The following is a 13,256-nucleotide window of genomic DNA, read 5'->3' as shown; positions in this document are numbered from 1 at the left end:
ATCTGACAAATAATAAATTTATGTTCAAGAATATGATCAAATTCTAGCACCATTTAAAATTTAAATTAACAATTTTGCAAATACTAACTATTTGTGAAAACATCACCACCATATTTTCAAACCAACAATTTGACAAATCGTTGTTATTTCCCATAAAGTAATTTGATGTTTCTTTATGTTCACTAAATCATCCTCGTTCATCCGGGAACTGGCGCCCGGATAAACGAAAACTATATGAATTCTAGTGAGGACCTTAAAACAACCTTATGAGTTATGGTCACCATTTGTAATAATGTTATTTGGCGGACCTTGATAACTATTTGCCAAATAGTTACCATTAGTAATAGAGTTATTTGAATGTTTGTAATGGTCAACTATTTTCTTGATGACTTTAAAAAACAATTTTAGGATGTTTACTCAAATGGTTACCCTAAATCATAAGGTGGTTTTTAAGTTCAAATGGTTCATATTGACCAAATTTGACTAAGTTTTGTTTTCAAATGAAAGAATCAAACTTTTTTGTCTGTAGCTTCATAAGGGGTTGGGTTTGTGCTGGAGTCGGATTTGGGCAACTTCCGGAACAAGATTTTGTCTGACTAAGTTGTCGGGAAAGTGTACGATCTACTCAACGATGGTGGGGCTGATAAAGGCGAAGAATGACAACTTTGGCAGAGAGTTTGTGAACCATACATATGGTAAAGGCATTCACTTTACGGTGAAGTGTTCGTCGTGCAGCTGCACCAGTAGTACCAAGTTAGGTGGACATCATTTGGCTTACTTGGCCCTGGATTTTACCCACATTTGAGCTGCCAAAGAAAGCCAATCCGAAGTTTACCAATTTGAATTGACAGAATCTAAACCAACAAAAAGAGAAAACAAACTGAGGAGCTCAAGAACAAAAAGGCTCGAAAATGTCGGTTCCTTTTGATGCGCTATAATTCCTTTGAGTTTCGTTGACGATTCAATTTTAAGCATATCATGTTTGTGATAATTGTTACTTTATTTCAATTGTATGAGCCAATCATTTTTCAACAGTTGATAATTTTGGATTTCCGGCATATTTGCAAGAGCAGGTAACGAGCGTAGAAGAGAAACGAAAGAGCGCGCCAGGCAGAGTATTATTACTCTGCTTTGCGCGCTCTCTCGTTTCTCTTCTCTCGCTATGCTCGTTACCTGAACTCGTTGCAGGCTGGCGCAGGCAAAAATAGTCTGAAGTGAAACGTTTGTGCGGCTGGTTGTTGTCTACGTTTTGTGCGCAGGTATAATTTTCAAACAAATCATTTGATTTACCAGATACTTTGTTTACATTTTTCTTGTTGAACATTTCAGCGCCGTGGAGAACTTGAAATAGCGGAACAGCTGGTGCTGGAGGATTCGGCGGCAGCCGACCGACAAAACAAAATCGAAGCGAACGCACGATTGGCATTAATCAAGGAAATCATTTGAATCATCAGATAAGTACACATATTTGAATGTTACATTCTACTCGATACTTTGTGATTTTTTTCTTCTTTTTTTCAGGTTTGGACGACTTTGGCAGTATGATCAAACGAACAGAATCGGCAATCAACTAGAATCAAAGCCAAACAAGTTTTAATATTATTGTTGTGAACTATCCGTCAAAAAGTGAACAATTCTGTAAAAATTAGGTAGGTAAAAAATGCTAGAAAAACTATTAAAAACCATTTGAAAACTATTTCTCAAATAGTGGAACTGGGAGAAAATTATAGAATTAACCTTAAATAACCATGTGAAAACTATTTCTAAAATAGTAGCGCTCGGTAAAAATAGCAAGAAAAACCCTAAAAAAACATTTACGAACCATTTGTAAAACAGTAGCAGCAAGGTTAAAAATTGTGCGAACAACCTTAAAATACCATTTAAAAACCTTTTCTGAAATAGTAAAAACCGAAAGAAAAACGTCGCTTTTTCGCGAAAATTTACTTTATTTTTACCATTACACGCAAAGAAAATCCGGTGAACGTTGAATGCTCAAACGGCTTGTCCCATCCGATGTTCACAACTGTGAACATCGAATGGTCAGATTTAGAAATTTACACTAACACCATCACAACAATTATCAAAGTGTGCGTGTGTTTCAATGCGAAGCTTCATTGAACAGCGAACTTCTTCTTTTACACCCTTCGAATAGCGAAGACTTGTTTTTGTTAACGCTTGACAGTTGCAGTTTGTTTTGATATTTTCACGCGCGGTTTTTTTAGTCACGGTGAATTTGCGTTCAACATAGTTTTTATCGGCAAATAACACCAAGTTTGAAGCAAAAACTGGCCCACAAAAGCCGGCCGAGGTAAGGTTGATCGATTCCCGACTATTTAAATAAGTGTCTGCTTTGTTTACGGGTTTCAGGATAACGCGATATTTTTCGTTCCAGTGAAGTTTGCTACAAAACAACTCATCAACGCAAGTACGCTCGAATCTTCCGTCTTGTCCGGCGTTGTTCCTGACGTCCACTGGGAGTTGCGCCGGAAGTCAAACAGCACCGTACCAGTCGAAACGGCTGGAGGGAATTTGGCTGCACTACGAGGCGTTGAATTGTGGCGGATTCGTGTATTACATGGTGTCACGCCAGATCCGGAGCAATTTGGGGCTACTTTGTCTCGGTTTTGGTCGCCGTGGGTTGTTCGAATGGTGCAAAAAGCCAAGAAGGATGACGTGCTGCGGTTTTTACGGTGGAAATGCTTCAGGTGAGCTTTTTCTGGTGCAGCCAGGTGCCACCTAACTCCATCGGCCGCAGGGGGACAAACAGTAGCCTCCGAGTACTCGGTGCTGTGCTTTAGGAAGTAGTCCACGTGCGGCAAACGATTCAAGCATAAAAGGTACACTTGACTTTACTGATCTCCCAGCGCCCGTTGGCCATCACGGCAGGTTCGTCAGATGCGTTCATGTGGTAGAGAATGTACTTGTGAAGTGAACCCTGCAGCGTGTGATTCTTTGGAAACAACGCCCTTGGGCAACTTCCGGAAACTCTGCCCCGCACCTTACCCTTGACGCAGTATTCCACTTTTTACTTTCAGATCAACCCGATCACAGCTGCAACGTTGACGACTCCTCTCGAAGCAAGACGAAAATCTCTACGACTAATTCGACTAACGAATGCTAAATAACACTGGCCCGGGCGACAACCACTCGGCTTCGTGGGCTGGTAAACCGGTGATCACAAGCGCAAGTCGGTCCGCTGTTGCATCGTTGACCAAACCTGTCGGTGCTGGCGCTGAACATGCTGAGGGAGGGTCAGAAGATTCGCGGACTGACGGATACGACCATGCCGCGCCGTCTCGGACCGCAGCGTGCGACCAACATCTGCAAGCTGTACAACTTGGCCAAGTTTGTGGTGAAGTACCCGCTGCCGGAGGAGGACGGCAAGAAGGCTAAGTCCAAAACGCCCAAAATCCAGCGTCTTATCACGCTGGTGGTGCTTCAAGGCAAGGGACATCGTTTGGCCAAGAAGAAGCGTTGCGTCACGACCAAGTACATGAAAGTGCTGGCCCTGCGCCGTCGGAGCGTATCTGCCGCCGGACCCGACTGTCTTCGATGCGTGAATCGCTCAACTCACTGGGATCCGAGAAGGAGACGGACAAGACTGATCGAAGCTGCCAAAAAGCGCGACGAGGCCAAGACCGTCAGGATGTCCGAGGCCGGCAAGAAAGCTGTCGCCGAGGAAAAGAAGATCGTGAAAAAGGACGGAGTGGATCGGTTATGGCAGCGCGGCCAAGAAGGAGGAGAAACCGAGGAAGTAAAGAAGTGACCTGGCCAGGCGGTTTATCTAATTTGATCGTAATGGTGACACAAAAATTTAGAGTTAAGAAATCCTACCACACTCTGCAGAATAGACTTAAATCAATAGTTAACATAACAATTTGATATTAATAAAACAAAATACTGCTTGCTTTTTAATCTTATATTCTTAGGAGTAATATGAATCAAAACATTTTTTTTTATTGCTTGAACACCAAATAAAACTTAATTAAGCGTGATTTCAATATTCAATGCTTAGATTTGTTTTATTTATCGTGTTGAAGCAATAAAAATTAAATGTTTTAATTAATATTTTACGTACATATTTGGTTTGCGTCCTGGGGGGGGAAAAGCCACCTAGTGGCGAAAAGCAGTACTAGCCTAGCCGCTGCAATGTACAGTGGCGCCGCCAGTGGTGAATAGTGCAAACAGCCAAAAGCTGCGGGCGGCGACACGCACACAATCAAACCAACTGTCAAGTTTAAAGAAAAACAAGCTGAACATCGGATGGTCAACGCGCTTTGAGCATCGAATTCTCATGATCGTATTCGATGTTCAAGATTCTGGTACCAATGCTCATAAAATTCGCATTGGCGGTTTTGCGTGTAGGGATACACTCTTGTTTGTAAAGCTTGTGTGCCCTACCCTAGTAACATTTTAGGTTTTAAGTAGGCCATAAAAGCCTATTTAGGCCGTATGAGGGTTTCAGAACCATGATAAAAATGTTACTAGGATAATGAAATGGAAGGCACGAAATAGTCGTCTTAACAACGAGTGTTCAACTTGTAAAATATGAACGTTTCATTAATGTTTGTTTTTGGAAGCAGCAACGCAGGTTTAAAAAATAGGTAAAGGAATGTTTGGCTTTGTAATTAAAATTTCGGGGATTTGAGATTCAAGTTACTTTCAAACAGTTTAGCTGAGGTTGTTGATTCAAGTTAGTTAGTTTGCCTGAAATGAATAATTGGACATAAATGATTAGTTAAATTAAAGTTAGTTCCAATGTACGACAAGACTTCTGACGGACGCGACAGGACGGGGCCCAGAAAAAATGCCCTGACATGTTAGTTCTTATCTTTCATTTTCCAGTAAATTTATTTGATTTCCTTTAAATTTGAAATACATAATTGATTCCTTTTGTATAAATCTCAAATTAGTTTTTGATTGAAACCATAATTTTAGATTTTCTTTATTCAGTGTTAAACTTAGATTACCGTAACTGCTCAAGTCATCCAAGTTCTTACTACTCACACCTACACTAATTTTCTTTCACCTTCCCCCTCCCGATCCCCTATATCTTCCGGTGGTGTTCATTTTGTATGCAATACTAGTTCGGCCACTACCCTTTTTTCCACAAGAAACCGGACTTGGACTGACTTGAGGCCGCGTCCCCCACCTTGCTCCGTAAAACGAAACGAAAACGAAAAGATGATTTCCATAAAAAGTTATATAACAAGTACTATTACAGATATCAAAAAAGGTGCAAAAAAAGATTGTACACCATTCGAAAAATTAACATAAATAAAGTTATTTGTGGACAAATCACCATAAAACCAGTCTCCAAACTCCAAATAGGCATCCTTGACTGATTCAAAAAATAATTTGGATTGAATATAAAGTTTACTAAATTCTTAGTATAAAAGTTTATATAACTCTGGAAATTCTTTATAAAACTTAACTAAACCTAATTTTGCAAACTTTTAATTCAACTAAATGTCAATATATTACCATAGAATTGCTAAATAAACATTTTGGAGTGAGTATAACACCGTTTTGGGGTATTTGCATCGATAGAATAGATTTTACGGTGGAATTTCGTACCAACCCGGAATTACATCGTCGGAAAATTCGCCGGCATCCGAACCGGTCCGCCGGTATATCTTGAAAACGGAGCCCTTTATCAAAAAATCTGTAAAGTACTTTTCGATTGCAAATTCAATTTTGCATTAAAAAATAACGTCAAACTTGTTTTTGCATGAAACTTCGATTTTTCCAAAATTCACTATTTTTCAAAATTCATAACTCGGCGGCAGATTTTTGACCATGTTTCTCTATGGCTCAAAAGTAGCGGATTTTTGTCTCCTAAAACATATCAAAAAATCTCGAAAATCAAAAAATACGTATTTTGGGAAATTGAGTTTTAGTTAAAAAAAGTTAATTAAAAAGTTTATTTTTTTTCCGTGTACCTATTTTTTTTCAAAAGTCCTCAACAATACATACAACTTTGCCGAAGACACCAAATTGATCAGAAAATTCACTCAAAAGTTACAGCTGTTTGAATATTTACATACCATTTTTGTATGGACAGCAGCCAAAATTGTATGGAGACTTGTATGGATGAACCAATCACACAAAATAGCTTATTTGTTCATAGGGAAGGCCCCCACAAAGTTTGAGCCAAATCAAAAAATACAAATAAAATCCATTTCCGGTTTAGGTAGAGAATTGCTCATATGATGTTTCGTAAAAAGAGGTTTTGCGAAAAATTACGAAAATTGCAATTTTTCGGACCACCCTAACACGGCGTAGGTCACCCTAATGGCCAAACGAAAAAATACAGGTCTAATTATTTCGGCCAAGGAACCCCCAGACAAATTTCGAGCCCGATCGGAGAACTTTTTTTTCGAACCATGCTGTTTTCGTGGGGAATTGCTGTATATATACAGCAATTCCCCACGAAAACAGCATGGAAAAAAACTAAAGTGCTCGGATCGGGCTCAAAATTTTTCTGGGGGTTCCTTGGCCGAAATAATTAGACCCGTATTTTTTCGTTTGGCCATTAGGGTGACCTACGCCGTGTTAGGGTGGTCTGAAAAATATATATATACACCCTGGGTGAACAGCGGGTGACCAAATTTAGTCACCCGCTAGTAGCGCGCACAAATATTTGACATCTGCTTGAAGTGAAAGGAGAATCAAGATTTTTTTTAAAATGGACTTTTTATGGTTCCATGGAACTGGACATTGATGATGGACATTTCATTGTACTGGCCACAACCCGGATTGGCCCAGGTTCCCCGGGGGATGTTCCGTTGAAAGGATATTGGCGGTACCTATGAATATGGGCGATATTGGTGTCAAACTTCACGATTTTCAAAATCACATATTCCATTACGAAAATAAACATTGTGAGTGTACTGGCCACAATCCGAATTGGTCCGGGTTCTCCCGGGGATGTTCCGTTGAGCGGATATTGGAGGCACCGTATGAATATCGGCAATATTGGTGTCAAACTTCAAGATTTTCAAAATCACATATGAAAATTATGAAAATGGACATTTTTACGAACTGGCCACAATCCGAGTTGGTCCGGGTTCTCCCGGGGATGTTCCGTTGAGCGGATATTGGCGGCACCGTATGAATATGGGCAATATTGGTTTCAAACTTCACGATTTTCAAAATCACATATGAAAATTATGAAAATGGACATTTTTAACGAACTGGCCACAATCCAAATTGGTCCGGGTTCCCCCGGGGATGTTCCGTTGAGCGGATATTGGCGGCACCGTATGAATATGGGCAATATTGGTGTCAAACTTGACGATTTTAAAAATCACATGTGAATATTACGAAAATGGGCATTTTTAACGAACTGGCCACAATCCAAATTGGTCCCAGTTCCCCCGGGGATGTTCCGTTGAGCGGACATTGGCGGCACCGTATGAATATGGGCAATATTGGTGTCAAACTTCACGATTTTCAAAATCACATGTGAAAATTACGAAAATGGAGATTTTTGGCCACAATCCAAAGGGATGTTCCGTTGAGCGGATATTGGCGGCACCGTATGAATACGGACAAGATTGGTGTCAAATCGTGAAGATTTTCAAAATCACATGTGAAAATTACGATAATAGACATTTTCAACGAACTGGCCACAACCCGGATGGTTCCGGGTTCCCTGGGGGATGTTCCGTTGGAGGGACATTGGCGGCACCGATGAATATGGGCAATATTGGTGTCAAAATTCACGATTTTCAATATCACATATGAAAATTACGAAAACTTACATTTATTTAAACAGACTGGCCACATCCCGGATGGTTCCGGGTTCCCCTGACGATGTTTCGTTGAAGGGACATTGAAGGAATTCATTTTTTGAATTAATTTAAATTGTGGATTGTGGATCTTTTCAACTTCAATATTTGATATTTATTTATTTGTGCCGATAAGGTCCCTTCAACGAAATATGCTCCGGGGAACTCGGAATGATGCAGTTTGTGACGAATAAACTTTATATGTTCATTTTCGTAATTTCGACAGGTGATTTTGAAAACCGTGAAGTTTGACACCAACATATACATATAACTTCCCAGGGGAACTCGGAACTACCTGGGTTGTGGCCAGTTCACTCAAAAAGTCAATTTTCGTTATTTTCACATGTGATTTTGAAAATTGTGAAGTTTGACACCAATATTGCCCATATTCATACGGTGCGGCCCAAGGTGCGGCCAATGGCCTTCCAACGGAACATTCTTCGGGGAACCTAGAACCATCCGCGTTGTGGCCAGTTCGTAAAAAATGTCAATTTTCGTAATTTTCACATGTGATTTTGAAAATCGTGAAGTTTGACAACAATATTGCCCATATTATACGGTGCCGCTAATGTCCCCTCAACGGAACATCCCCGGGGGAACCCGGACATATCGGATTGTGGCCAGTCCACTCACAATGTACATTTTCGTGATTTCCATATGTGATCATGAAAATCGTGAAGTTTAACACCAATATTGCCCATATTCATCGTTGCCGCCAATATCCCTCCAACGGAACATCTTCCGGGTTCTGGCCAGTCCGTTTAAAATGTCAGTTTTCGTAATTTTCATATGTGATTTTGAAAATTGTGAAGTTTGACACCAATATTGCCCATATTGATACGGCGCGGCCAATGTCCTTCCAACGGAACATCCTCGGGAACCCGGAACATTCCTCGGAGAAACCCTGAACCATCCGGGTCCACTAGAAATGTCCATTTTCATAATTTTCATATGTGATAATGAAAATTGTGAAATTTAATACCAATATTGCTCATATTCATCGGAGCCGCCAATGTCCCTCCAACGGAACATCCCCTGGGAAACCCGGAACCATCCGGGTTCCGGCCAGTCCGTTTAAAATGTCAGTTTTCGTAATTTTCATATGTGATTGAATCGTGAAGTTTGACACCAATAATGCCTATATTCACATGGTGCCACCAATGTCCCTACAACGGAACAATCCCTGGGGAACCTGGACCAATCCAGGTTGCGGCCAATCCAGTTTTTTTTGGTAATAATTACTTCTGGCTTTGAAGATTTTGGCAAATTGGTCATGCCAATAAATTAAAACAAATTTTATTTCGAAACGTCAAAATAAGCTGATACTCACCCCCGGTGGGGTTGGCAGTGACTATATTACCAACCCGTTTTATCAACGACCGGTGTGGGAAGGGTGACTAAACTAAAATAGTAGCGCTGTAGGTGAACAAAATAGTCACTCATTTATGTGCGCACCGGTGGAGATGCTCTAAGAAAAATAGTAAGAAGTTTCAAAAATCTATGAAAAGGTCGTATAAAAACTTAAAATGCTGTTTTGAAGGTCTCGGGACCAAAAAGCCTATGTCTGAAAATATTTTTATCGGATTCCTCGGAAAATTTCACATAATATATCAAAAAATGGTGAAGTTATGTTTTCGATACTCTGAGATACGATTTTTTGAAAATAAAAACTGAGTTTTTCGACGGGGGGAAAATGACGAAAACGGGAAAAAATCGACTTTTTTCACTAAAACTGCGATAACTTGAACATTTCAGCGATGACCTATACATGTATCGGCAAAAACCACTTTTTTCGAAAAATCATATCTCCGCGCCATTTCATCTGATTTTAGCTGTCTTAGACGCAAAAGAAAGGTGATGAGTTTGGCTATTTGAGAAAAATAGTAAAAAGTTCCAAAAATCTAGCTTAACTATTGAAAAAGCCGTATGAAAACTTAAAATGGCGTTTTGACCGTGTCTGGACCAAAGAGCCTATGTCTGAAAATATTTTTATCGGATTCCTCGGAAAATTTCACATAATATATCAAAAAATTGGCGATGTCGAACCGTACGTTTTCAAGATATGATTTTTTGAAAATAAAAACTGAGTTTTCAATTCAATTCGGTTTTATTGGTGAATAATCAAGATACAATGAGTTATTTTGAAGTGCATAACAGAGTTTTGGAGTTCCTTACAGCTGTGTGTTGCATCATAATCCATTTAGGAACAATTATTTCTTTAACTAAGGCACTAGCAAGAGTAAGAAAAAACTATAAAAAAAAACTTACAGAAATTGCAAAGGAAAGGGGATAGAGGAAGAGAAAGCTTAATACTAGATCACAGAAAATTTATCCTTTGTAGATGTGTTTGATCATCAGTTCCCCAAGGGCCAGGAATTGTTCTGCCTTGTTCCGGCAGCTCCGAAACCGCGTCATCATCTCCCCCGCGAGAGCAAAGAACTCCGGCAGGGTGAAGAGATCTTCCCGGTGACTTCTTGCTGGGCCGTACTGCCGCTACCGGCAGCGACCACGTTGGCGAACGAACGCCCCCAACCAGGAGGGAACGCTGAGTTTTCCGCTGGAACCGTGCGCTGTCCAGCTGCAGGAACGGCTGCGCTCGTACTTCGCTGAGGAGGGTGGGACGCTTTCTTCTTCCTCTTTTCCTGCTCCTCGAGGTAGGCCCTGCGCGCGACGCATCCGCGGTAATTGCCGGTATGGTTGCCGTCACAGTTCGCGCACTTTATGCGCGGCTTGGTTTGTTCTGCCTTGTCCCCCAAGTCCGCCTTTCGTGGCAGTGCGCACGCCTCCGAGAGGTGTGACTCACCGCACTTCACGCAGCGGGGCCGGAGGTTGCAGTTCCGCGAGCCGTGGCCGAATTTCTGGCAACGGTGGCATTGCGCTACGTCCGTCGGGTTCTTGGTGTAAAACCGCCAGTTTACCCAAAAACCGTCCAACGTTTTAGTCCGCCGCAGGTCTTGGATCTTGACGGTGCCGCGGTCGAAGTACAACAGGTACAGTGTGTGTGTACCTGTTACCGTTGTCTTGCGCGAGAGCACTTTAATCTCCCGCGGTTTTATTCCGGCGTCCGAAAGGTGACCCTTCAGGTCGGAGATCGGACGGTCTTGATAACCCTGCAAGACAACCTTAACAGGGGCTTCTCGGGGTTGAATGTGTAGAAGTTGAAGTTGCTACGCTTCAATTCTTCAAACACCAGGTCGAAATTCTTTTGGTCAGTGTGATCACTTGCACTGCCGACTTACCGATTTTCAGACAATATCCGAGGCCTTCCAGCAACTCGTCAACATCGTCCGCTAACGTGTCCAAAACAAAAATTGGAGGTGGTCTACGTTCCGCTGGAGAGTTGTTCTTTTTTGACGTCGGCACTTTTTTCCGTGCACGACCATCATCGTCGTCGTCGTCGTCGGTAGTGCTGCTACCGTCAGAGTTGTTATTTTCTTCGTCTTCGCTCAGCATCTGGAACTCGTTCCTGATGGGGATGTTGGCGGATGTTGATGTGCCACTGGTCGTGGCACCGGAAGTACCGGAACGGGTTCGCACTGGTGATCTTGGGACATATCCAGGATGTAGTAACTTTTTGTCGATGCCTTCAGCGCTGACGCTCCCCTGCGCGATGGCGGCCGACACGGCGTTGGTTTGTTTACCTTTTTGCACACGGCCGGTAGACGAACTTCGCGGGTTTTTCGAGGCCGTACTCGAACTGCCACGGCCACGGCCGGCCTTTGGCATGCTGGAGAAGCAAACTCGCGGGTAACCACAATCAATTACGGCGAAAAAAATCGAAAAAACGATGGAGCACTGAGCACTAGCTGCATGCTCTCGTGCGTACACGGAGGGAGCAGAAAAAACTGAGTTTTTCGACGCGCCACGCAAAAAACAGGAAAATGACGAAATCGGCAAAAAATCAATTTTTTTTCACTAAAACTGCGATAACTTAAAAATTTCAGCGATGACCTATAGATGTTATGGTACCAAAAGTTGCGTTTTTCAATTACGAAAAACACCCCGGAACTTCAAAAGATAGCCCTTTTCAAGTACAACAACTCTTCCGAAGACACCATTTGGCTAGGACGTCAAATAAAGGAGTTATCAATTTATTCCCCGTAATTTTGCCATTCCGAACACTGTGCATTGACCGATCTGTAAACTGTTCCGAATATGTGGGATGAATGTATGAAGGTTCAAGCTTTTACAACATCGCTTACCTAAGGTCAGACAGTGGTAAAAAATCCACATCGCAGAGAAGTTTCAGACTAGGAAGGGTAAACACCATAAGGTGCCCATTGGATGCGTAGCAGATTAAACATACACTGTCTGTAAAAATGTTTTGAAAAATCGTTTGAAAATCGCTAGTTAATTGTAAACGTATGAACCTCAAGATATCGAACCTTTCATGCTTATTATTTCAGCCTTGACGATGAAATCAGATTCTACGAGATTTTTCCTGTAGACGCAGTTTTGACTAGGGAGGGCAAATACACCAGCTTGTTTTTCACTAGCGATCACAATGAATTGACGGTCACAAAGCGCATCGGGATTTGTTGGGCTCAGTTTGCTAAGTGTCGATTTGGTTGGTGTTTCTGAAACAAGAAGAAATGGTTAGTAACCATTGGTTATCTGTTTAATTTGCAAAAAAGCAAAGCAATCCACTTCAACGGACCCCGGGTCTTTTGTGGTCTCTGTTTCAAGTTTCTACTCATTTCTAGGCATCCGAAGGTTATGTGTGGTGAGTCACCCTGGACCTCTTTTACGCAAATGGACCGACGTTTTACTTCCTCATCCGATAGAAGGCGTAATCAGGAAATCTCGTCTCGAAAATGCCACCGGGAGTCCCGGTCCGTGACGGTCTGGGATTGAACCCAAACCTTACTGGAGTGAGAGGCTATCACGCTAACTACTACACCACCGGATCCGGGCAATTTGGTTTCCGATTGATTTTTTTCTGAGTTTGTGATAAGTGCTAGACTACCGCTTGGATCTAGTTCGTCCCGTATGTAAAAACAGCAAGCCGAGAAAAACGCATAGCAAATTTGTACCACCCTTAAAACCATAGAGTAATTAAAGACTTGTCACTCGGAACCAGGGATGGAATACTCGCAAAAAATAAATTTCGCTTGCGAACTTTCTTCACCAGCGAAAGAGAGAGGAGGCAAACCATGCAAAAAAATCGATCGAATTCTCCAAGAAAATTAATCTGCAAATTATTTTTGTGAATTTCCTTGTCAGCACCACTCAAAAATATTTATTTCACTTTGTTTACACACATTGCCCATCTACAAAATGTGACGTTATACTTGCAAGTGTAATGAAAAAGATTAGAGCAACACATGTCTCATGGTGAGAAACATTGGAAAGTGATAAACATTGAATAAAGAAGATAATTAGCGAAAAAATTGTGCACTGTTTCTCACCATGAGACATGTGTTGCTCTAATTTATACGGTTACTCTACTTCTGTGTCAAAACT

At 41.5% G+C, this 13,256-nt stretch overlaps 1 protein-coding gene across 1 annotated transcript in view; it reads right to left on the bottom strand.

Annotated features, from left to right (window-relative positions):
- LOC6054476 (syntaxin-binding protein 5) overlaps positions 1–13,256 on the bottom strand; it is a 430,924-nt gene that overhangs the window by 84,794 nt on the left and 332,874 nt on the right. The window contains exons 18-19 of the mRNA XM_038260959.1: positions 12,179–12,370; positions 11,996–12,104 (exon numbers count right to left, since the gene is read on the bottom strand). Coding sequence (XP_038116887.1) covers positions 11,996–12,104; positions 12,179–12,370 — 301 coding nt within the window. The remainder of the gene's footprint in view (positions 1–11,995; positions 12,105–12,178; positions 12,371–13,256) is intronic.

This window comes from Culex quinquefasciatus, chromosome 1, assembly GCF_015732765.1.
Source record: "Culex quinquefasciatus strain JHB chromosome 1, VPISU_Cqui_1.0_pri_paternal, whole genome shotgun sequence".
Taxonomy (NCBI): domain Eukaryota; kingdom Metazoa; phylum Arthropoda; class Insecta; order Diptera; family Culicidae; genus Culex; species Culex quinquefasciatus.
This window is presented reverse-complemented; position numbering and strand designations above follow the sequence as displayed.